The following is a 26,210-nucleotide window of genomic DNA, read 5'->3' as shown; positions in this document are numbered from 1 at the left end:
TTGACCACCCCGCACCACTGCCAGCTGTGGTGCGCATTAAGTTTAGTTTTAGAGATTAATATGTTTATAGGTTTTTTATAGGTTTAGAGATTACTATTTTTTGCTTTTTGTTTGTGAAACAAGGTCAGAGGAAGCAGGTTCTGGATCGGTGGACTGGACCCGGTGTTACACCATACTCTGTGACCTGAAACAGTGCAACACCGCCCCCTACGGTCATACGGTGATCACATAATATGATGTCACTACGGTTACTCAACGTTACATTTTTAACCTCGATAGATGTCCTAGCAATCGATGTGTAGATTACTCGAGTACTCTGTTAATGCCCTATTCAACACTACAAAATCTTTCAAATAAAAAGGTCTTCAGTCCTTTCTTAAAACTTTATGTAGTCTGGGGTACCCTTAGATGGTCGAGGAGGTTGTTCCACAGCAGCAGAGGAAAAGGCCCTGTCACCCATGGTGCACAGTTTTGTCCAGGGAAGACGGAGCTGGTAGGAATTAATGTAATATGGGTGGGGGGGTCTAGGGGTCCTCCCCCAGAAAATTTTGAATAAAGTAGATGCCATTTCCTGCATTTTTGTGTATTTCAACGGGTTTTTAAACATCTATGTTTACCTACATAAATAAACACTTGATTCAACAACTACATTAGAGAGCAACAAGAAGTAGCCTGACCAACAGCTCTCCTTGTGTGGATAGAGCATGCTCTGCTTCTCTCACACATGACCCCCCCTCCCCCCAGCTCCTGTAGGTAAGGAACGTTTACCTTCGGGACAAATTGAGGTCACCGATTGGTCTGTTGCTGACGAGCCTACTGGATTGGTCGACAGGTGGCGTTGAGTATCTGACTCGTGCAAAAAATATATATTTGTTAAGCTTTTACTGGCCCGTTTAAGTGTCGTCATTTATTTTAAATTTATTTTAAATTTATTCAATATTTTTGGTGAATCTAAGGTTTAGATTTTGAGTATCCTTACACAATTGTAATGATGGTTTCTTTATTTTTCAGGGGTGCTGAGTTAAAATTTAGGGGTGCTTCAGCACCCCCCCCCCCCTCCAAAAAAAAAAAAAAGAAGCTAAAATCACCACTGCCCCTCATTCTTTAATGTGACATCACCTTCCATCTGTTTGTTGTATGTTGTATGTCAGAATGCAGGGAAAAACAAAACGTGCCTGTTTAAAATTCTCATCTGCCCTATCTCTGATGACCTGCCTGAGGTTTGGAAGGTCACTCACTTAAATCTAATTTCTTCCCGGAGCAGCTTGGTCTTTGGCCTTTTAGACAAACCTTTTGAAAGTTTTTACACAAAGCAACCTGTCAGTCAGTTTGGCTGCTGGACGGACTTGGCTCAGTTCTTTTTTGGACGTAGTGCAATAAAGACTCACACTAGCTCTGCTTCTTATGCTAATGCCACAGATGAAGAGTCATCTCATCTGACAGGCGGGAAATGAAGTCTCTGGCCCACAATTGCCAGTTTCCTTGAGGTTAAAAGTCTGTGTGCATATGACAAGGTTTGATTTGAGGGTTTTAAAGTTGCTTTTTGTCTATGAATGTAAAACTTTGACTTGTATCTCAGAGTTATTGGCAGGTGAATTACCAGGTCTGACCTTGGAGAACTGGAGAACTGCCTTGAATGGCAAATTTACAGAAAGGGGGGTGTGGAGGGGGAGAAAGGGAGAGAAAAAGTTGATGTTTGGAAATAATACAGTGCATCTCTGTGTTCAAGTCAAAATGTAATGGTTGACTTCATGAATAAAAGATGATCTGAGTTTGCGTATTTCAAAAGAGCCAAGAGATTCATCTTGATTAACTTGTTTATTGTGAGATGCTTTTTGCACAAGAACCACTAGAGGTCAGTCACACACTGGTTTAGACTGGTTCACTGGTTTAGACTTGTTGCCCAGCACCGCTCTGAATGTTTGGATCATGATAATTTTAAATTCTATATTAAACACCAACAACAGTAACAACAGTTTTGATGAATACAATTAAAAGCCCAGAATAAACTGTTTTTAGGTCAAATCTCTTATTCAACTTGATCAGGGTGCTGTTTAATACACTGTATTATATTACATTGTTGTTTAGTGTACATCTTAGATCCTTGTATACCCTTTTGTATACTTTTTTTTGGTTGTTGTTGCTATTTTTGGGTGTAACTGGGACATTGAGTACACAATTTCATTCCACCTCATGTACCACATGTGAGGCGAGTGACATTAAAGAACCTTGAACCTTGATCTAAACCTAAACACTTTTTCAGCTCTCACACGTTCAAAAAAATATACTAGATTTCATTATTTTCAGAGTAAATATGGCAAATATTAGTACGTAACTTATAGCTTCACGTTTAATGCATTTAAAGGCAGCGAAGACTCACACTGAACTACATTATTGTTTTTGTACTATTAGTGTTTAGCGTGTTCTTAGTTTAGCGTATTTCTTAGTTCATATCTTAGATCTTACTACTGTTTTTCTTTACAGTTTATGCTTTTATTGGATGTAACTGTGACCCTGTGTACACAATTTTATTCCACCACATGCACCACACGTGGTGCGAATGACAAATAAAGAAACTTGGACTTTATTGTTTGAAATGCTTTTTGAGTTGAACCCTTCTCTCATTTTTTGGCTCAAAGCCTTGGCTCAATGTTAGCATAATAACTGCTCCCCTGATGCTTGCAAGCAGCATCCATATTGGTCACATTAAGCACTTCTACACCGTGCACAGGACGTTAGGAGGAGGTCTGCGGTCTCACCTGTGGAAAAGCCAGTCTTCTTGTGACACTTAGTGAACTCAATGTTGAAGTAAGTAATCAGAGCATGGACGTAGTCGTTCCTCTGGATTTGCAAGCAGAAAGGCGAGGTAAATGAGAGGTCGTCAGGCTTTACTGTGTAGAGGTCCACCTCCTGAAAAAGTGCAGACACATTTAAGTGACCCAATGGAAAACAACGACAACAAACACTTCACTTTGTGTCATTTTCAAGTTAAACCTCGGGTCTGTTCCAAAGATGGAAGGAGGCCGGTAAAGCTTGTGCAGGATAAATGAAGAGACTGCTGTCATGTCAGGGCTCTATAGCTCATGTTAGGATTTATGTATTTTTCATGCATAGTGCAAGAACTCAAGTCTGCAAATGTCCTCTAGTTTTTAATAGATCATGTGTAAAGATGAGCATCTGTTTACACATTCTGATGTATTGTTGTGTGCACAGCTCTACGCTACATTAGCTCAGATAAGTAACAGAATAATTCATTATTGTTGCTCACATGAAACAGTTGCTGCACAAAGATCACATAGGCGCTGCTGCTACAGCACACTCTTTTTTCATGTGTTATCACTATCAATAGAAATCTACTGCGTGCTGCTTTTTGGGACCAGATGCAACATTTGGTGTGGAGGACTGAACCTCATGTTTGCTTTCAAATAAAAACAATCAGCTCTTCTCAGATCCACCCATCTGCTCTAATTTAGAATTAAAAACACACGTTCGAATATTTGCTCTGGTTGTGCAGTAACATATAAGTGAAAGTCAGATTTGAACATTTAAGAGTACAGCTAGTGTTTATACTGCAGTGATTCAAAATGAGGAAGCTGCTCATCTTATTCAACACTTCACTTATTAATGACCCCATCTGAGCATTGCTGCAGAGTTTAAAGCAGAATAAGGTGGTGTGGAAATTGCTCAGCTTTACCGTGAACGAGGTAATTTATCAATCCATTTAAAGACAATGTGATCACCCTGAAGGGAGATCATTGCTCATTTTTTACCACCATATCCAGAAACGGACAGCATTGCCACTATCGTTATAGTGGCAAACCCTCGGGTTTTTGTGTGTTTTCGTATTGTTTTTGTACTACTGGCGTATTTTTAGTTGATGTTTTTCTTAGTTCATATCTTAGAACTTATTACTGTTTTTCTTTTACATTTTATACTTTTGTTGGATGTAACTGGGACCCTGCGTACATATATTCGTTCCACCACATGTACCACATATGGTGCATATGACAAATAAAGAACCTTGAATCACTGAGTCCTTTTGACTCTCATGTCTTATCTTTTGTTTTTTTTTTACACAACAAAGTGATGCTTGATGGGAAAGTCAAGGTACAACTTGCACCAAATTTTCCTTAAGGACGGAGGTGAAACAAGTCAGATCCCCGCAATCAATGCCAGCGATTAGAAGGTCATTAAGACAAGCTGCACAATCGGGGGGGGTGGGGGGTTGGGTGGGGGGCAGACAGGCTGCTATTGTCACGCTTGGTGTGACAGCCTGATGAGTGTAATTCACGCAGCGAGAGGCCACAACACATCAAGGTCAAACTCATTCCTGCAGAGCCACACAGCATGTTCACCACTCAGATGATGTCATTGATTAGTTATGAGCTGCGTGAATTAGCTTTACCTCTAAAATCAATACAAAACTAAATAATTTTCATGGCAATGTAAGAAAATGACAAAATACTTGAGCTTCACGCTCTAATCAGTATTTAATATACTTTATTAGAACTTTTTAATTTTTTGTAATTTCCTGTTTCGTGAGCTATTAAACAATAAATTCTGTGTGTACAAAGTAATTAGGGATTATGACGCAAATTCAGCAGACCTGAGGGCCCTTTTGAATTGGGCTGACTACAAAAGTTAATCAGTGCAGATATCAACCCAGTGGCTACTTTCTGAAAGTTTCATTAAAATGTGTTCAGGGTTTTTATGAAATGTTTTGCTAATGGTATAAACAAATGTTTTATTATTATATTTATTCATGTTCTGGGGTGGGGGTGGGGGTGGTGTTACAATTTCAGAGCTAGAAATAGAATCTAATTCAGTTTAATTACATTTTATAGCTTGTTGTTATAACAGCTTATTATTATCAATGGTAAAATACAGAACTGATGATCTGAGGGAAATCAACTGCAATTTTTTTTTTGTAATACTCAATGAATTTAAAAGCTAATTGTTTGGTGGAATTGTTAAAAAAAATAATCACAATAACATTTTTTCCCCCTTCACAAGTTCTTTACAGGTTATGTTTTGCATTCGATTTTGTTGCATTTTGTTTGGCATTAGCTGAGCAGTTAGCTTGTAGTTTGCAGTACTGACCTTCACCAAGCAAGAGTTGGTCACCACCTGTTTGTGGTCCACCACATCCACCAGGGGCTCCTTCATCGCCACATTACGAATGCATGTCATGTCAAATCCGTACACGTTCTCCCACCCTGGGAAATAAAGCATCACTGAGTTTTTTTGTGCAGCGCCCTGAGACAACTTCAGTTGTGACTCGGCGCTATATAAATAAACAGAACTGAATTGAACTGAGTCACCTTGTTGCCACATTTTCACTGTTTTTCTTCAACTGCAAACACGTGATTTTTATTTTTTGGTTTCTTCTGGTTGTAAACGGGCTACATCTTGAAAATGGTCTCACCCATGACCTCAGAGATACACCTCCGAACAAGTTGGAAGGGTTTTTCTGGTAATGGAAAGTGAACGCTTTGTAAATTTGCCTCCTTAAAGTCACACCAGATTTTTTTGCCACACATATCTTTTTATGTTAAAGCCAATTCATCCCTTACATTATTCACCCACCCTCTTAGTATAATGTGCAAGCAAACATCTTTATCATGCCTTAAAAGAGGTGAACAACTCGAGTACTTAGAAGAACTGGTAATGATGAACGAGTCACAGACCCCCAGGGGCCTTCGTGATGTAGTGCATTTTATATTTCTTTCCGCCCACTTATCTAAGAGGGTGTGCAGTTGAGAGCAGCAGCAACAATCACTGGATGCTCTTAGAATACTGAGATCCTTCTGAGGGATACTTCTAACTCAGCGTTAAGGTCTTCCTGGGCCTCATGCCAGGGGAAGAAACAACTTTGTAGTCAATATGTGCACAACACAATACAAAGTGAGTGCAGACAAAAATGAACTTCTCAGACTTTGTACAGAACTCCGTTGTGAATTCAAACAATACATATATTTTTTAATTTATTTTTTGAGGCATCACCCTGGTTGTTTGATTTCTCATTAAGTACGAGGCCCACAGTGTATTGTGTCTGTATTAGTGCTGTCATTTATAACCCGGGCCCGAAGCCAGGCATGGCCCAACCCGAATTTGTGCTGGGCCATGATAATGTGCTTGATGGGCGGGCTGGGTCGGTGTCGGGCTTTTGATTACATCAGTGGATCAGATGCGATCCAATTATATGGCAACATGGCTTGCCATACATTTGCCGGCCGCACACGGCCATTTCACCGCGAGCTAACCAGCCTTGAAAGAGGTAAAATAATTTCAGTTAAGTTTCAGATGGGACTACCGGTACTGCCAGGAAGTGATCCATCGCTCAAATAGACGTTCATTCAGCCGCTGCACTCCGCAGACACACGCGGCCGACGGCCCAAACAGGTGAGATCCCAAAGCCGATATGTCAGAGCAGGGTCTGTGTCTGGATAATGCAGAATGCAGGCAAGAGCAGGGATTTAATGTGCTTTAATGGTCATGATGGTCCCCAGCTCCAATCTTCTTAGAGCTGTCATTTCTAACTCGAACCCGGAGCACGGCCCCGTCCGACCCAGATTCGGACCGGGCCATAATAATGTGCTTAAGGTGTGGTCAGGGTCAGTGCCGGGCTTTTTATTGCATCAGGGACGTGCGCGGTCAACGATCCAATATATGCAAACATGGCTTGCCATATCCTGATGCATGCTCAATGGCTTGCCATACTACACCTGCTGCATGCGGACATTTGGCCGCGCGCTGACTGGCCGGTTGAAAGAGTTAAAATGTCCAGCTGCAGTTAAGCTTCAGATGGACTACTGCCAGTGATCCATCTGCCCAAATGGACGTTCATTCAGCCGCTGCACTCAGAGGATGCACGCATCCGACGACCCAAACAGGAGAGATCATAAAATATCTGACATGTCAGAGCAGAATGCAGGCAGAAGCAGGGGGAGCATTTCATGCGCTTTGATAGCTCCTCAGCTCAGATCTTCTGCCCCCTCAGCTGCGCGCGTCCGCCAACCGTTAATAACGGTCAGTGGTATAAGCAGTCAAAACTTAATTAAAAATGTTGGGGGGTATTTGGACCTGTAATTACTGTTAATTTTTTGGGTCGGATGAGGTTTGGAAATGATGGCTACAGGCTGGGGCCAGGTGAGATCTGATATTTTGGGCCTGAATAGTCTGTGTGACTGCTGTTATCTGCATTGTGTGCTCTCTGAGCAATATTTTAGCAGAACCTGCTCCTGTGCTTTGTGTCCACAAAGAAAGCATCACCCCCAGACAGTCCTCCTGGATGGTTTAGAGTGGGATGAGTAATAGAAAGCCTTGTTGATCTATGAAGTCAATTATCACCTTCATGTTCTTGAGGAGTTGTTCAAGATTATTATCTGTGCTGAAAAACTTTGAAACACTTTTCAGCAACCATCCATTCGTCATCTGTTTCTTGTTAAAGCCACCCAGGAGCCCCGTGGAGCACAATAAGAACAACTGAAGTGAGTGCGAAAAGTGCAAGTTACACACAAACACTAAAAATGACTCACAGTGAATTTTGAAGTCTTTATATTGTCTGTCTTCTATGGCCAGTACGTACAAGGAAGCTCGGTCAGGAAACAATAATCCACCGGGTTTCTGTTTGGAAAAAACAAGTTCAAACAAAACAAAACAAAAACAAACAAATAAAAATTCATAATCGGCACATTTTTAAAAGTGTATTTTTATGAAAGGATAGACTGTTTGATATGCTCACACAGTGTAAATGTGTGCTATATCATTTTAATGTAGGTTTGGTTGCTTGAAGTTTTTTAATTTTATTGGGGATTATTTATGCAAATAGCAGTATGCAAAGTAAAAGCTAATTGTTTTATAGAAATTTAAAAATGGAATTGCACACTTTTGTTTAGATTGATAAAGATTCCTAAAGTGTTTCTCTCATTCATGTTTTATGAAAGGGGTCCCCAAATGGACCCCTGTCATAAACCCTGTGCTCCAGATCCAGATCCAAACCAAGACCCCAAATTGATAGTTACATCTCAGGAAAAATGAATTATTAAATCATCATTTATCGTTCTGCATTTACAATGATTTATTGCTGCTTTTTTAACATTTACGGTAATTCATTTTAGGTGGTGCAGCTTTTCAACTTGCTGTTTACAATAATTCCCACATGTGGCCCAAAGAGGTACAAGACAGAAAATACTATACGGCAAGTGAAGAAAACGAACTTGGCTGTCGTTCAAAGAAAATTTAAAAATATATGATCTGGATTTTTGAATTAAAAAAAAAAGTTGGAATTTTATTTGATGACCACTCTTTAATGACTAAAAATCTACAATAAGCTGTTTTCCAATAGCTGTGTGGCGCCGTTTATTGAATATTGTGCACACTGATTTGTTGGATTGCTTGGGGATGACCCACAGCAAAGTCAAACAGATTATCAAAGTTGGAAAATTGGACTGTTGCGCTGCTTAAGGACATTTTGTTGTTCATGATGTTCCTAGTATTTCTAATCTGAGAAAGAACATACGTGTAGGGGCCTAATCGATAACAACTTAAGGTAGTCCATACATATATCTTTTGTAATATTAAGTAGCCAAAATGATCTGTAGTTGGGCAATTTTTATAAATGGCCAAGATGACTTGAAACCACATTAACATATTTAGCACAAATAGTACTAGACCTCGGTGCAACTATCAGAAGTTTTCGTTGTTCCATAAATTCTCACTTGTTCTTGAATCTGCGATCAATGTTGCACATATACACCGCACAGCGATCTCCACAACCCAACTTGAAATAAAACACTGTACTGTTCAGGTCTGTTGCTTTAACTTTGACAAAGACAAAGATCAGCCAAATACACAGTGGGTGGTCCCAAACAGGACCACAACGCTTTCCACAAAACAAAGATGGCGGTATCCATGTCAAGTCTATTGCAGATCCATCTTTTGTTTTTTACATTGCTTGCTGCTTATGATGATTTTGTGTTAAAGACTTTTAACAAAGAGTTTGTAGACCAGCAATCGACTGTGTAAACTATTGTATTTTTCATTGTATAAGTTGCACCTTTTTGCATAAATTTGCAAGTCCTGTGACTCATACACCAAAGCGACTAACATATGTTTTATTCCCCATATTTATAACCCAATTTTTGGCAGAGATCTGACAATTTCATTCATTCTGACATGGAAAATATTGAGCACTACCATTTTCAGCCACTAGAGGGCACTGGAGAACATGGCAAGCCATAGGTAAAAGTGGCTATTAATGAGACATTTTGCTTGCCCCAGTAAGCCTCCTTCGTCTCACTTTGGAACTCCTAGAGCAAATGTCAAATCAGCTGCATGTCGTTGCGCTGCCCAGGCGAAATGCAGCTGATTTGACCATTAAAGTGCATTTATTAAGGATAAGTTCAAACGTACCTTTACTATAATGTTGATCAAACAAGTAATGTTTTTTAAGTGTTAATATTGTTAAATTCTTAAATTTAAGTCCTTCCGTGTACACTCACGCAGCCGCCATGTGGCAGCCAATCAATTTTTGGCACAACACCGGCCCACGTTTCCGGGTGTTCAGCGGTGATGCATAATAGATGCGACCTGTATGGCAAAGTGACATATTTATGTTTTTTCCACTTTATTAGACATATTTGGACTGATGCGACTTACACGGCGGTGCAACGTGTCCAGCGGCAAGTACGTTAAGTTTTATTACTTTGACTAAAATGTTCTTTTAGTGTTTTCTTGTGGTAATTTCAAAAGTAGTTATTTTTTAGTCAAACATTCTGGTCATTTTGTAACACTTGATGCATCAAAACAAAATGAGCAATAAAACACACACCAGCACACAGACACACAATCCACAGGTCATACCAGCCACTTGTCCCTTGCAAAGATGACAGTGTTGAGCATGGATTCATAAAAAAGGCAGTAGCCCATCCATTCAGATATGATGATGTCAACCTTCTCCACTGGAAGCTCCACCTCCTCCACCTTTCCTTTGAAAATTGTGATAACTGAAACAGAACAAGCCGAAATGTCATTTCAGTCCTTTAGGCCTTGTTGAAAATAACTCAGATTGGTTACATATAAACATTTGCCCCAAATATTATACCATCCATTTTCTGTTAAAAGCAATGTCCTATAATTTATTACTATGTGCACAGAATAGTATTTTCTATGGAAAAAATGTAAAAGAACTAAAATATCCTCAGAATGGTGCCCATCCGTTCGGTGGTAATCTGAAAGAGTTTAGCCCAGCTGGGGATGACAATAGAAATCTGAATCTTTGCTCTGCCAGAGATCAACTGACTTCACTTTGTTTTACTTTGGCAGGAACGTACTGAAACATTTCCCTGGTGATACAAATGACATGTAAATCTTTTGTGATTGCTTCCGCCTTACTCACTGTCCGCAACTTGCAGCCAACAGTGTTGATACTTTCCTAAATTACTCAAACATATTTGATATTCATGAGTTTATGGATTATACATACGCTGACAGGATGGTTCATGGAGTTATTACTTGTAAGGTGCAAAGCTGGCAGGAAATGTATTTTTAATTGTTGCCTTGATAAAACCGTAGGATTTTTGAAGTTACAAAAAAATGGACGGATGCCTCGAAGAAATGAGGAAATGCACAACAGTATGACAAAAGGAACATGGATGTATGTATTTGTCCAAATGTATACAGTAAATTAATATTTTGTTCTTCACCGAAACTGAATACACCCCCCCCCCCCCCCCATTTTCTGCCATTTTCTCTTCCCTCGTTCATCTTCACCCATTATCATAATCATTGCTCTCTTGATTTTTTATGAATTTCAAAGACAGAAATGAAGTGAAGCAGCTGCAGCTCTTACCACTGTCAAGGTGGTTGGACTTGATGATCCTCTCGGAGTACTCTGATATACTGGAGCACTCAATCTGACAGAAAGATATATTTGTAAAAGTTCATTAAAAATGGATTATATTTAATGCAATGTCTACTAAAATCATAAAAATAGCCTTACTTTATCTTTAATTCGGCACACTTTGAATGTTACTGCTTTACTCAAGTTGACAGGCATGCAAACGTCAAATCCACTTTTTATTGCTTGTGTGGATTTCCATTAAATCTTAATGCCAATTTAGCAAAAAGTCAACATTTTGATCACCTAAGGCAGCAAAAGTTTTTGATAAACTACCCACGTTTCATTTGAGCCAAATAAAAGCACAGTATGAAACACTTTCAATAAATATGTAAGAAACATCTGAGTATTCAATTAGAAAAGGCAACACAACCTCAGTGCAAAACAAAACAACAAAGCTAAAGTTCGAGGCCTTCAAGCAGCTGAAGGCAGATTTTTAACAAGCTTTTTTAAAAGTGTGCAAATGTTGAAGTCATTCTGATCAGCACTGACAGAGACTCACATGCTTTCATGCACAAACCATGGCTGTCACAAACAAGAGCTTGATTTGTATTATACACACACACACAGAGGAGGGAAAGAGGGCACACTCATTCCACCACTACAACCCCGCATCGCAAATAGTTGTTTTCTGCAGTGACTGTTTGACTTGTCAAACACTGAAGCTTTCAGTGAATGTGGAGGACTGTTCACTTCATCCCTCAGGTAAACATCTGGGTGAATTATATTGTCTGAGTCTTAATGTATCAAATGCAAGGTTGTGTATGCAGCACTTTACAGTTTCAGCTTAGGAACGTTGGCACTTCCACCTGACTGACAACTTGAGACTGAAGCCCTTCGTTGCTCTGTAAACCCTGGCATTTTATTTCTACTGTAGAAAATAAACCCCAAACACATGCAACTAATAGACTACAATTCAAATTTATGTTTAGCTGCAAAATTCTTTAAAGAAAAATATGAATAACAATGTTAACAAGTTGTCCTAATTGGAGTTACTGAGCCAATCATAGCAGAAGATCGTCTTTACTCAAGTCACCTCAAGATAGTGACTCGGAGAAAGTCAGCGGCACTTCTATTCATTCCAACCTTTTCATTTGACTCATATAAACTGCACTTTAAAGTTTTTTTTCATTATCTGGTCTGCAGGTCAAGTCCTTGATAAGTAATCATCTTTCTGTGTGTTGCATGAATTTGATGAGGTGATCAGATTCAGGTGCTTTATGCTGTCCCAAGAAGTTGTTTGCAAGTTTGCACAGGAATGCTTTATGTTATTATGGTCCAGTTCTCTGGAATAAGCTACAGTGCATGATATTGTGTTGCTTGTCAAAACTGTGTCTATGTTCAAAAGCAAACTCTTGACCCTTTTTTTCTCACAGCCTTAATAACTTTTCATGTGTATGACGTTGAGAGTACACAAATGTGTATTTTATTTCCTTCTATGCATTCTTCTGGTGTAATTATGGTCACAAGGCAAACCAGGAGGCTTAATTCTACTGCACCAAATGATTTCTAATATTAGCTTTGTGTAATATGTTCAGTATGTGGTAAATAGTTAATGGACTGTACTTATATAGCCCCTTTCTATCTAACCAAGCTACTCAAAGCTCTTTATAACACAATCTGTGCCCTCATTTACCTCCACACACACATTCATACATCACTCTACTACATCTCGACAAAGATAATCTGAACAAATCCTTCTATAGAGACTAATCAGTGCTTTTAGATCACATTCATACACCAATGGGACACACATCAGAGGCAATGAGGGGTTCAGTGTCTTGAAATATACAAGGATTATTCATACCATAAGGACTAATAAGGGTCAACGTCAGTCACACGTCCTTTTCTGATGCAATGTTCTACTGAAACAAACTACATCCTTAAATTAGGACAAAGAATACTTTTTTTGCCACCTTCCTAAGGAAACGATTTACTGCATAGTAAAAGTTTGATAAAAAAAATCACATTTATCTTATTCTAGAACAGCTGCATTGCACAGTCTTCAGCTATGGCGGTGCTACTTTTATTGCTTTCACATTTGCGGCAGCTGTGGCCCCAGATGTGTTTCCAGCATGTCCAAGTACCATTTTTAGAACATAATATTTCATGCATATCTTTAGTTTTGTAATTAATTTAAACATAACCACTGAAACCCCACAATAAAATGATCAGTTTGTTTATGTAAAACAACGCACTAATGACATTATTCATTTTAAATTTCAGCCATACTCAAACAAATGATCTATAAAAACACTCTGACTGTCATTTATGGGAACTTGGTGACAAAAGGGGAGAAAGTGATTGTGTTTTACTTTGGCTCTGATGCAAATCTCAGGGTTCTAACTAGAGCTGCGGTGATCAAAAAACATTTTATGAGCCAGCAGGTTCATGATGTGTAGAGATTTCATTATACTTACTATATATCCATTATTGTCCCAATGAAATAGAAAACCTGAGCCTACAGTTGATCAAACCTTTCATTTAATTCCAAGCACTGCATGATTTATTAGGACAAAAAGCAGGAAATAAAAGTAAAATAAAATATCAAACTTGTTCAAAGTAACTGAAAACAACTTTCCTGCCTTTCTGCAGAGTCTGAGAGCTCTTGTCACTCCAAGCATCTACATGACTTGTGTGCCTGACAGCAGCAGGAAACCAGCACAGGTCAGGTTATCAGCTGACATCATTTTTCATTCAACCTTTATTTCTACAGGTTAGTGTCACTGAGCCTCGAGGACTCATTTACAAGAGAGACCTGATTTGAACAAAGAATGACGACATCAGTAGACAACAATGACAACAGCAGACAATCATAAAAGAAAATATATAAAGTGGGAAAAATCACAAAGGTTAATTTAGCTTTGCAGGAGATGTCCTGGAGTCAAGCAGACAATTGACGTAAGGTAGAAGACTACAAAGGGAAATCATTTACTAGGGAGCATGCTTCTGGTAAAGTCACTGAAGTGCTGCCAGGGCTCTTTAATTAAAAGTAATTAAGCTTAAGATTAGTCGGTGCTCAACTCCAACTAGCCACTGAACCCACTGGAATTTTAAATACCTCGGCGTCTGCTCTCCTTTTCCATTTTTTATTATTCTTATCGTTACTCGCTATTTTAAAATTATTTTTTTCCTCCCTAAAACATCACCTGTACCATACTACTGGTACATTATTTAATTTTATTTTATTTTTTTTATCCTGAGGTCCTTGCCTGAAATATTTCATTCAAGTTTAGAGCCACAACATTAGGGTGATAATATGGAGGTGCCACTGAAAACAGCACTGGCACAATTCAGCAAGAAAAAAAATGTGTCAATAGGCTTTTACAGCATCCATCCATCCATCCATCCATCCATCCATCCATCCATCCATCCATCCAACCATCCATCCATCCATCTTTACATTTTACCTGCTTCTTTCTTTTCGGGTCATGGAGAGGTGCTCATGTCCAACTAACACTGTGTGAGAGGCGCGGGACACCCTGGACAGGTTGCAAGTCCATCACATACTTTTACAACATTGTAGAGTCAAAGACAATGTTTTATTGAGTATTTGTACTGAGTTCCACATAACATGGTGCTTTTTGTCTGAGGTATGAAGACATGAACGAGCAGCAAACAAAAAAAAAAAAACCCATCTGGTCATATTAAACCATCTGAGGGAGCCTTCAGAGCTCTCACTCATAAAACCATTAAGCTGGGCTGGGATCACTGGGAAGCAAACAGGCGCAAAAGCACTCAGCTGCTCTGTGCACAGTCAAGGAAGCATGGGGTTTAGGAGAGCTTCAGTTTTTCATGCTTTATGTGTATATTTTACCTAAGAGATGTCAGATAACTAAAATAATGAATCTGAGAAGTTCTTTGTTTTAATGCGATCAAATGTAACTCAAACAAACAAACAAACAAACTCTGGCTTGTATTTGCTTACGAAGAGCTTCAGCTTTTTCCATCACACAAGCACACAGGATGCATTAGCACAGCTTCCCTGGAGCTGTCCTGCTGGACTCCCTGTTTGTGATTAGTGGAGGACTACTCCGGATGTTTCTGGTGCCTCAAGAAACAATTGGCTGCACCAACTGAGCTAACAGTCAGCAGTAATGTTGCACCATGTGCATGCACGAGTGTGCTTGGATTACTGTGCTAATGGTGTGAGCTAATTGGAAATGCCAGGCTTCCAGTTGTTGATAATTCCTCTTCTCTTTCTGAACCACAGTGAGAAGAGATAGCCACTAGCTATGTGTTCACAATTATCAGAGCTCATTGGAAATACTGATACCTCGAGGTGTGTTGGCAGAGACACTCATTTTCACATTTCCTCTTACACATCTCACTCGTGTCAGGAAGAGTCATGGTCACTGTGGGTTCCCACTTGTCCTTTACTCCAAAAATGTAAAAGGTACATGTTTCCTATTTTTGCCCAGATGTCATATCTCCCCCCTGGCTAAGCTGGTAACCTCCGACGTTCACGTCCAGCAAGAAAAGAGCACAGGTTTGGAGATGTCATTGTTATTTAGCTTTTATGTATCTATTTTTTATAGCCACTTGAATCTGTTCAAGCCATTGTCTACTGCTGAATTTTACATAATTGCATACTTTTAAAGCTTTAAGTTGCATCAATATAGGGGTGTGATGTAAAGTTAGATTTTTTTTTGAGTTACATATGAGCTAAATCCCTGAAGTCTCATTTGTATAGAAATGCCCTTCCAGATGGACTGGAAAATTAATTAATAACCCAAAATATTGTCATAATGACAAACTGATGGAAACAGCTAAATGATGAGGGCAATTAAACACAAGAATTGATAAAGACGTCACACAGAAGTTTAACATGTCAGACTCTTGGAAAAAAAGGTGAATCAAGTTAATTACCTCTCCCCTGAGCATCACACATATTAACTGCATGTCAGGCAAGACACTTCAAGATTTTGACCAAAAAAAAAAAATCCATTAAATATACCTTACACTCTAACTCAATGAACATGCACACCAAGCAGCTCCACAGTGCTTCCAACATGATGCTAGACTAATATACACCAGAGAAAGAACGTCTTACCCCGTACACGTGCTTTGCCCCAGCTTTAGCTGCAAACATGGAGAGGATTCCAGTCCCACTCCCAACATCCAAAACTATTTTGTCCTTAAAGATGTGCTTGTTGTGGTACATGGAGTTCCTGTAGGTGAGTGTCCTCACCTCATCCTTCAGCATTTCCTGGGTCAAAAAAAAAAAAAAAAAATGATAAGAGGGAGACGTGACACTGTTATCTCTTAAAGGATGGAGATGTTTTTGATGAATCTGTTGAAGATTTATGGTCTGGATGTTTGTGCTTCTTAGAGTAGGAAAAAGAAAAATGTATTTCACATCGTTTGGCTAATCTCACAGTTTCTTCTCAGCTGTTTGGCTTTACATTCTATCTATGGATGGTGTTTTTGCATAATCCCCCTGAACCTCCAGACTCAACCTGTCTGCAGCACTTTTCTGTTTCACACATCCTGCCTGTGAGAAAAGTATGAAAAAAATAACAAATCTACACTTGACCTACATTCTTAAAATATAAAAAAACCATGAGTCACAACTAAACTTTTTTTTTTCTCACTGCATCTGAGGCTTTTTGTTTCTTTAAAATTCAGCTGATCTCTGAAGGTAGACATCAGAATATCAGCTTGAACCGTGGAGATTAAAGAATCCCAAAAAAGGAAACAGATGTTTAAAATATTATTATTATTATTATCTCACAGACAATAAAGATTTAAAGTTTGCAAGTTTTGAGAATGCCCTAATCTTTTGTTTTTGTTTCTCAGCTCAAGGCAGTGTAAGGAGCTCAGCAGATCATATGTACAGCGTCTTCTGTGCAGGAAGTTATTTCAGGAAAAGTTCAGGTTTTATGTCAGCTGAAGGCTGCGGTGTTTGTTGAGACTTTTCTAAAACTCTCTGTGGTATACAAGTCACAGCTGAAAGGTTGTGAAAAGCTGAGAGCAGAAGAATGAGCAACCTTGGAGGGTCGCCCTGGGAAAATTTCACACACAAGTACAATTTACTGGATGTAGCTCATAAACACACTTCAAAACAGTGTGTGTAAGGCCCAAAATCATGCAATAGAAAATGGTATAAAACCATTATCTGCACTAACAGAATGCAGGTAATTTTATGACCTGATACTGCAGCAGTTTATGCAGCTTTAAATTTTATGAATTTCTTTAGATTTTCCTAAAAGGGTAATGATTTATCTATGATGGTGCTTCCCAAATGAGCTTCATCTTTCTACGACAACTTCAAAACTTATCTTGTGAATAAAGAGCAACATAAATAAAGTTGTACCTCATGAATACCAAAGTGGGCATAGGAGTCAAAGTAGTAGTCCCGTGAAGTCATCTCCTCCGGGTTGAGGAACTTGGACATCTTGCCCCGACCTGGACAGCTAGGGAGGCTAGCAGCATGGGGGGTGTGTGGGTGTGGGCGAGGAGGTCGAGGGGCATGCTGGACACAAGGCACAGGCTTGGGCAATGAGGTTGGCTGCGCTGAAGTAATGATGCGGATCGGCTGTGGTTGTAGCTGGGGTTGCTAAAAGGAAAAACAAACACTATTAAAACTGAGGACTATTTTTTGTTGTTGTTGGGTCTACATTTAATTGCCTGCCTGGTCAACCAAATAGTTAGTTGATTGGTTGACCATTCTGTTAAAGTGTGTCATGCTAAAATAATCCACCAGATGGCACTGCGACAGGAAATAGTAGTTTTTTTCTTTCCTACCTCCATCCAGGAAATCAAAAACCAGGACACATCAAGCATGGCATCATGACTGTTTTTGGGTAAACTTTAAAAGGTATGGAGACTTATTTTTACATATTTTGGTGATACAGGTCTTACTAAATAGAATCATGACCCTTGATGCAGCACAAAAACTCAAATTATGTTTTTTTTTTTTTTTTTTTTTTATGTGTTTGACCAAATGGTGGATTTGTCATTTCATGGTATAAATTTAAGCTAATGTCATTAAAAATGATAACTTGCTATAAAATCAACTCACCATACTCAAACCATCTAGTTTATCTATTTCTGTAAATATGACTCTTTAAGTGTTGGTACATCATGAATATGCTGAAGGAATTTTCCTACGCCTTACTTTTGTTGCTTTAAGTACTTAACTAAGTTATTATGATTAAAATCGAGAAAACGTAGAAATAATCTCAATATGATGTACTATATTATGTACTATTTTAATGAAATAAGACTAGCTGTGGTACTTGTACAACTATCTCAGGTAGCAGTTGTTAATTATAATTTCATATTTTTAGCAAGTTTCACAAAATGCACAGTAAAGAGTTGGGTATGGGTATGTTATAGAAAAAAAAAGAGATTGTTGTCATCAGTCACCCAAGGAAATAAGAAGTTTGTTTTGGTGGGTTAGTTAAAGGGTTAAGGACTTTGGGTGAGTTTACAAAGTGCAGAAACTCAATGAGTTCAGAGAACGCCCTGACAGGTGACATGAAGTCAGATCATCTGTCAGAAGAACATGAAGATGGAATGAGACAGAAGACATGCTGATTATTACCTTAAATACCTGCAGAGAAGGTCTCACCATGATGCGTGTGAGTTTGGTTCTAGATGAAAGAGATGGGTGGAGGGATTATAGAGGTACTTAGCCACTCTAGTGTTTGTTCTCCTTCCAATGTTCATGCATCAAAAAAAAAATGATGAAAATATTTGGCAAGCATACATGTTGTTTTCAAAAGACTGTTGGAGATCATCAGGATTTCAGCATCGTTCTGCCAGTTTTACATCTTAAAAAGAGAGCGTGAGAGAATAAATGAGTTCTGTCATTTATTTTTATATTGTGTTTTTGGAATACTGTTTACTGCAAACACTCAGGTATAATTTTAGTGCTCTTTGTTCAATAACCCAAAACCCACCTGTCTGATTTTTTTTTTTTCGGCTGCTCCCTTCTTCAGGGGTCACCACAGCAAACCTCACACGAAGACTTGGCAAATGTTTTTTTACACCAGATGCCCTTCCTGACTCAACCACAGACCACCGAGCTACCACAGCCCTCTGTGTGGAGCAGAGAGCTGCTGTCTAGGGTGCCCAGGAGAGCAGATGGTGGGGGTTAAGGGTCTTGCTCAAGGGCCCAGAGTGTGGCAAATGAGGCATTGTGTGGGTGCTTTACCATTCCCACCCACATTTTTGATGTTATCAGTCTTGGGACTTGAACCAGTGACCTTCTGATCACAGGCTTGCCTTCTCTAACCTCTGCGCCACCACTCCCTTACCCTCAATCTTCTGATTGACCAGTCTGAATGTCATAAAAAAAATTGGTTGAGAGATGGAGCATAGGAAAATAAATGGCCACTTAAGGTTTTAGCTTTGCAATAGTCTGCCATTTTTGAGGCTTTGTGTTATTTGGAATAATTCTCTAAAACTTATATTGTGCTACAAGACCAGTGTGATCCTTGAATGTTTACATTTTCTTCTAATTTCCAAAATACATTTATGTCTCGTGGTTTTTAATCGGACACAAAACCCTTTCTGAAATTAGTCACATTACAATTATTCATCACTGGTCATTCATATTTATTTTCTTGGCATCATTGATGAGGTTGTTAATCTCCCAAAATATGTTTATTTATGCTTTTGGACATTCAAAACATTTCTACTCTTAAAATATAACTTTTACCACTGCTTTGCATTTTCTCACCTAAAGAGTTGGTTCATGTCCCCTTCGTTCTGCCATCATCAGCTTCTTCTTATATCAGTGTCTCTAATATGGTCATTATGTCATGTTCTGCCTCTCCATGTCATGTTCTGCCTTTCTGTCACTCAGCTACGCCCACGCTTCACCCGCAGCTGATCAGCCTTGATTCACTGCACCTGTTCTGACCCAGATTTAAGGACTCCTCTCACCACTCTATTCTGCCAGATTATTTAACCCCTCATAGTAGTAGATGTCCAGCGTTCTGTTCACAACCTTGTTTGATCTTCTCGTCTCGACATCATGCCTGACTTTTGGAAATCCCGATCTGCCTGCTTCCTGCCTGCTCTTGTTTTGCCTTTCTGATCTTGTTACCAACTGCTCCTTCTGACCTAATAACTACGACTCATGGATTGCCCTACAGATTTGTATCTGGATCTCTGACCTCTCGTGTTTGACCTTGACCTCTACTCCTGGACCTTGTTTTTGGATTACCCCTCACCCCCCAACCACGCTCTCTTCAACTCTGCTCTGCAGCTGCACTTCACCCAGTGGTGGTGAAGTTATCTTGCCCAACTCCTACAGGTGGCCCCCACCCACCTCTCCTGTTTGAGAAAGTTAGTGACTGTCTTCTCTCACAGAAATAGTCAGTTCACTAACTGTCATATCTCTGCAGCTTGGTCCCACCACTGGATTCTGACTTCCACTATCATATATATTATTTTTTTATGGATTTAAATAATATAATTACAAAGTATTCAAGAAAATAAGCCTCTGAAAGCAGTGTGTTTTGATCTCTGTGCAACACGGACCAATAATCAGGTAGAAAACCACTGTTATGTAACAAAACTTGACAATGTGGACATGGTTCAGTTGAGAAAAGAGACAAATGTCAATGAATGTCTGATTCAAAACTCTTTAAGCAGTGACTATACAACATTTACTTGTACTCCCATAAAATATTTCTGAGTTTTAAATGTTTAAGATGACATTTTCCCCTTCTTTCATGGCAATGTCCTCCATATTCTCTGTTCCTAGAATCACTCAGACTGCTGTTTTCTACAGTTACAACACTGACTACCCATAATTAATCCATGAAATCATACTTCAAAACAGCAAACTTCTTGTTTTGATTTCCAATCCTCTGGATCTCAGCATATGAGTAGAGGAGGAGATTAATCATTTGTGTAATTAAGAAGGCTTTTCACTAAGCTAAAAGCGTTACATTCTGATCTGCTATAAACTGCAACCTGTCACAGGTATAAAGACCTCAGAATAAATCTTGACAGCTTGTGAGAAATTAAACACATTTCATAAACATCCAGCTTTAATCCAAACCTTAGTTACAACATTGGGCCACAGCTGTTGCCAAATCAAATTTACAGACTCTAATGTGCACTTTCGAAAGAAAGTTACAATACTGGGGGAAAAAATCTCTCTAGTTTAAGAATGTGACATAGATTAAAATACGTTTTAGGATTTGTTAAGGTGGGGGCAGCATGGTGGTGCAGTTGGTAGAGCTGTTGCCACTCAGCAAGAAGGTTGCTGGATCAAATCCCAGCCGGGGGCCTTTCTGGGTGGATGCATGCTCCCTCCGTGCATGCGTGACCCCTGTGACCCAAAAAGGAAGAAGTGGGTAAAGATAATGGATGGATGAATGGATATGGTTGGATGAGAATAGATAGACTGAGTTCAGATGAGATGTCAAGGAAAAAGAAATGAAACAAGTTCCTGACTTTGTCCCTCAGCACTGATACACATTAAGGATTCTATTTCTGAATTTATTGAGGTCTTCACAGTGAGGTCAGACTTGTTATTTGAGAAGGACATTTCTGTGCTTCCTTCTGTTAGGTAAACAAGGACAAAATCACCTTATTGACAGCTTTGAAAGTTGATTCAAGGGGATTTATTGTGCGTATCATTGGTGTGGCCTATACTGCTCTGTTATAATGAGAGCTTTTTAAGTTTGTCAGTAAACCAGCATATTATCTCCTCATTTCACGGGACAAAATAAATTTTACAGTCAGAAAGGTAAATTGAGCTTCAGCTGTTATGGCACTTAGGTGCTCCTCCAAACACAAAATGATCAAGAGCATCAACAGAAGAAAATATCCCCATCATTACTCTAATGCATCTCTTTCTGCCTGTGAGCGTATAAGTAAAATGTTGAGAGTCTGAGGATGGGCTCTTCCAAGAACTTGCTTTCAGGAAGTTTTTTTTGTGTGTGTTGAATTATGCATATTGCAGCAACATGAGGCTGTTTCGAACTTTAAAATGCTTCCCATCCACATAAATCAACGTCACAGCTGTATACAGTCACATCGGAATTCAAATATGGTGAATAACTCATTTATAAAGGAGGCTAAAATTATACCGTGCCAAATTTATAGCTCTCAGAAGGGGGTGCAGATGTTGAATTTTACATTTAAGGGTACTCATTGCAAAGACATATCGACCATAATAATGATAATGATGATGATAATAATAATATAATAATATGGATACTTACAGTATATAAAAAAAAATTGTAAGCTAAACTTGTTATTGTTTGCAAAGTGGATGCCTTTGTTTTTCTACGGAAAGAGATAAAGTGCCTGAGAATAGGTCAAACGTTAGTTACCCTTACCGGTCTGGACGGTTTTGTGAAAGCCACGTGTGTTTAAATGTCAAGCTTTGTCTTTATGCTGCTCCACCGCCTGCTTGATCCGTAACATTTGTTTTTGACAGCCGTTTCATTTTTAATGTATTCAACTTTGTTTGATCAAGGACAGCACAAAAACCAATATTACATGATAAAAAACAAAGCAACCGTTGTTTTCCACAAAGGGTTTTTAGCCACAGGCTAATTTGCAAACCCAGTCCTTGGTTGGACTTAAAAAAAAAAAAACAGCTAAATAGAATTAAGATTAAATTAGAATTAAACAGTCCCCTCACACACACACAAGCCTGCTCCTCCATCCCCATGGGGCTCAGTGTTCACATGTTTGTTGTTGTTTCAGTCGTTGTTTCACCTGGGAATTAAAAACTCTTAAGATCTGATGGTAAACTGTTCCAAATATGAGGGCCTTTAAATGAGAAGGTTCATTGACCAAACAATGTTTTTTATTTCACGGGTGTTCAGTCTCCATCAACTGCACCTCTTGCTGCAACTCCTGTGATGCTGACTTTTAAAATCATTCTGCTCACCAGCTATACACTATAACATTTAGAGCCTATAGGCTAATTTGTGTTGCACCTCTCTAAATGGGTTATTAGCATCATCAACAGTAACACAGTTTAAAAAGAGCAAAACATTACACAATTAAAATAATTCAAACAGTCATTAAAATGCCTTAATGTTATGAGTACAAAACTAGTTCACCTTCAGAAACTACGTCAGACCTGATCTAAAATGATTCCAGACAGAAGTCAATTTCAAATCTGCAGTTATGTAATCCCACATGTTAATCCCTCGTACAGAAACGGCCATTTGACTCTAGAACGTTTCATGAAAATGAACCCTTCAGTTCCCACCGTCTGTTCCATGAGTTGTGGAGCCTGTGGGTTTGCGAGGAACCTGAAGGTCACTGAACACCTGAGGAGCTTGACCATCTATACTTTTAAAACTAAGTGTAAGAATGAGTGTAACATTCATCGTGCTGTGTTTATTGACACTGATGTGATCTGATGGGTTTTTTTTTCCAAACTCTTAACTGCTCGATTATATATCAGCTTGGTGGTTGTAGCTGCTTGAGACCAAGAGGTTACATAATGACCTTAACAAAATAAAAGCAATCACTGAGTGCATGAAACTGCAACATAAAATGAGGAACGGTCTTCAATTAATCTGAATGTATGCATGTTTTTATGCAAGGTGAGACTTTCCTTTTGCATTTAGCACCAGATTTCTTCTTAAATTTCTACTTGAAAGTCTTCTCTGAGACTATATGCTCATCTGATTCCACCATTGACGACAGATAACCCATAGGTCAAACACATGGCTTAAGCTTCCATTTAGATTTTTGTAGGATTCGGCTGAGTGCTTTATTTACAATGAGTGCGTACCCTCATTTCAGAATCGCATTCATCCAGTGGTGTAGTCTATGCGATACGCGGGCATACGGAGTATACCCACTAGAAAAGCCGGAGAATTTCAGTATACCCACTTAAACGAGATGGTGTAGAGGCAGGGCAGCCGGCTTGGGACCCGAAAGTCCCAGGTTTGATCCCCAGTCACTGCACATCACGTGGCGTCTCTGGGCAGCACGTCTCATCCCCAAAATGTCCCCCGGGTGCTTTCAATAGCTGCCCACTGCACCACCTGGTGGTGGATGGGTTAAATGCAGAGACTAATTTCGCCATTGTATGGAAACATACAGTGCTGACATTGTGATGACATTATTATTATTATTATTAAAAGTGCCCAATGATACATGACATATCATTGGGCATGATTGATATGTTAAACTGCAGGTAAACGCTTCTATAACAATCTGCATGCAGCGCTTGGTTATTGCACTCGCTTATCCAGTATAATACTTGTGTTGTTCTTGTCATAGGTTTCAGTTTCAAAGTATCAGAATTATCACTTTAATTGTAATAATGTCAAAAATATTTGAATATCTTTTTCAGAAAGTATTTTAACAAGGCTGTGGCTTCAACTAATAAGAATTTATAAACTCCAAGATTGTGAGGACATCATTTTAAAAAACATCCATCTGATAAAAGCTCTTCTCTTTTGTTGTCAAATGTACGTCATCTCTTGATGATCAGTATAAATGGCCCTCCTGTTCATCGTTTTGAGCCTATAGTAACGACATGGTTAAGAAAGCGAGGAAACAGAAACAAGAAGACTAATGAAACCTAAGGAGTTTGAGAACAATCACATTTGGACCATTTTTTAGACACATTGAGTTGGTTCCACCTGTTTTTTGTATAATTAATACTTATTACTACTTAATACTTGAACATGTTTATCTTTGATACTGTTTTATAAATTCCATAACATGTTTTTAATGCAAAGCCAACTGTTGTACAAAGTGTGTTGTACATTTATTCACATATAAGCATCAGAGAATTTTGGAAATGTTTAATTTGCTTAAAAATCTGAATAAATTGACAAATACATTGTACTATCCTGTGTACTTTGGTTTCTAAGTACAGTATACCCACTACAAAAATGTCGACTACACCACTGCATTCATCATATCTAAAAAGCTACTGGTGTAAAGTCTTAACCAACTGCACCATTCAATAAAGTTCAGGATAATGTTTTTCCCTGTTTGAGTTCATTTTTTTGCTACGAGTACCTTTAAAGCAAATGCATTAAAAATGTATATAATATCCCAGCTCAGCCTTTGGAGAACACATCCTCAGTTTCATCTGTGAGACACTGCAGCACCTCGGACAGCTCAATTCCCAGCAGAAGCAACAAGCAACACAATGTCCTGTTGGCCCAGATTATTACGTACAACATGTTCCGTTATTATCAGGAGGATTGAATTGCTTTGATCTAGGGGCTTGTGGGGTATTTATCACAGGACCGGTGGGATGCTGAGGGGATTATTCCCTTAATAACTCATTAACATTGTGGCATCATTCATTTGCAAACTTGAAACTCTGCAGAGCATCTTTAAATTGCTTTATCTGGGAGAATAAACCTCATTGCAAAGAGTGAAACCATAAGCCGGACAGCCCTGTCTACAATTCCTCATGGTGCAGGATGCATTTAGCTCCCTAACAGATTCTGTAAAACAGGAGCTTTCACAATTCAGATTAGGGAGATCAGCTGTTTCCAACACTTACCTCGCAGCTCTCAGACTCCGCCATTTTTCTCCTGAGGAGCATGCAGCGGGACGAATGTCTAATTCCCATAGGAGCCTGCAGGAATGTGCACTTAATGAAAGTAAAGAAGAGTGCTGCACCTCACGACTTTTACTTCTTTCCTGATCAATTCTTCTCACTCATACTGAACAATGCAGTGTTTGCACAAAACTACTTGAAGTCCCTGGAGCAATGCTGCCACTGTTGCTGCGAGCAGTGATGGATCCCATGGCTGAAAAGTTTGCAGCCCACCGGTTTGTTTTCCTGGAGAGCTTCAGTGGAGCGGGCGTCATGGGATCAGCTGAAAAAAGAGCGTCAGGACTGCATCATCTTGTCCCATGATGGCCAGCCAGGAGCAGACAGGGATCCGAGGAAGAAAAAAAAAAAAGCAGATTGTCGCGAACACAATGTTTCAGCTCGTTTGAATGATTCCTCCACCGCAGCGTTGGTTCTAAAAATAGCAGCCGCTGAAGAGCGAGTGGAGCGACTTTCCTCTGCACACCAATGTGTCGGCGGGCTTCTCAGCAGCTCCTGTCACAGTTAATGTCATCTTTAATGGAGCAGGAGCCTATCTGCATCTCTGCTCCAGCTGATCCGCTCTCCAGCCTGCGCGGGGTGCTGAAAGCCTGGCCAGAGAAAGTTGGAGCCCTCTCAAAAAGAAACGAGATGATGCTCTGAGCAGAACCTCTGTCTCACCTGGTCTCACTGCACCATGATGTCAACTCACAGCACTTTTATGATGATGACTCACTACAGTTGCTAAAAACGTGTGTGTACATATATACATATGTATATATATGTATACATATATATACATATGTATAT

The 26,210-nt window shown here is 39.2% G+C and overlaps 1 protein-coding gene across 6 annotated transcripts in view; it reads right to left on the bottom strand.

Moving 5' to 3' along the window:
• Window positions 1-25,472, bottom strand: part of LOC119415617 (protein arginine N-methyltransferase 8-B) — a 27,294-nt gene extending 1,822 nt beyond the window's left edge. Inside the window, exons 1-9 of one of the 6 annotated variants that reach the window (XM_037682770.1) lie at window positions 25,368-25,436; window positions 20,271-20,279; window positions 17,217-17,438; window positions 15,954-16,109; window positions 10,853-10,916; window positions 9,865-10,007; window positions 7,539-7,626; window positions 5,101-5,216; window positions 2,760-2,910 (exon numbers count right to left, since the gene is read on the bottom strand). In XM_037682770.1, the coding sequence (XP_037538698.1) occupies window positions 2,760-2,910; window positions 5,101-5,216; window positions 7,539-7,626; window positions 9,865-10,007; window positions 10,853-10,916; window positions 15,954-16,109; window positions 17,217-17,438; window positions 20,271-20,279; window positions 25,368-25,436 (1,018 nt within the window). Of the gene's footprint in view, window positions 1-2,759; window positions 2,911-5,100; window positions 5,217-7,538; window positions 7,627-9,864; window positions 10,008-10,852; window positions 10,917-15,953; window positions 16,110-17,216; window positions 17,460-17,495; window positions 17,517-20,270; window positions 20,280-25,361 lie in introns of all 6 variants that reach the window. The other 5 variants (XM_037682768.1, XM_037682772.1, XM_037682767.1 and 2 more) reach the window with 5 other exon arrangements.
• Between the last annotated feature and the right edge of the window lie 738 nt (window positions 25,473-26,210).

The sequence above is a fragment of the Nematolebias whitei genome, chromosome 10 (genome assembly GCF_014905685.2).
Source record: "Nematolebias whitei isolate Nwh7 chromosome 10, NemWhi1, whole genome shotgun sequence".
In the NCBI taxonomy this organism is placed as follows: domain Eukaryota; kingdom Metazoa; phylum Chordata; class Actinopteri; order Cyprinodontiformes; family Rivulidae; genus Nematolebias; species Nematolebias whitei.
Note: the sequence above shows the minus strand (reverse complement) of the source record. Positions and strands in the feature narration are given on the sequence as shown.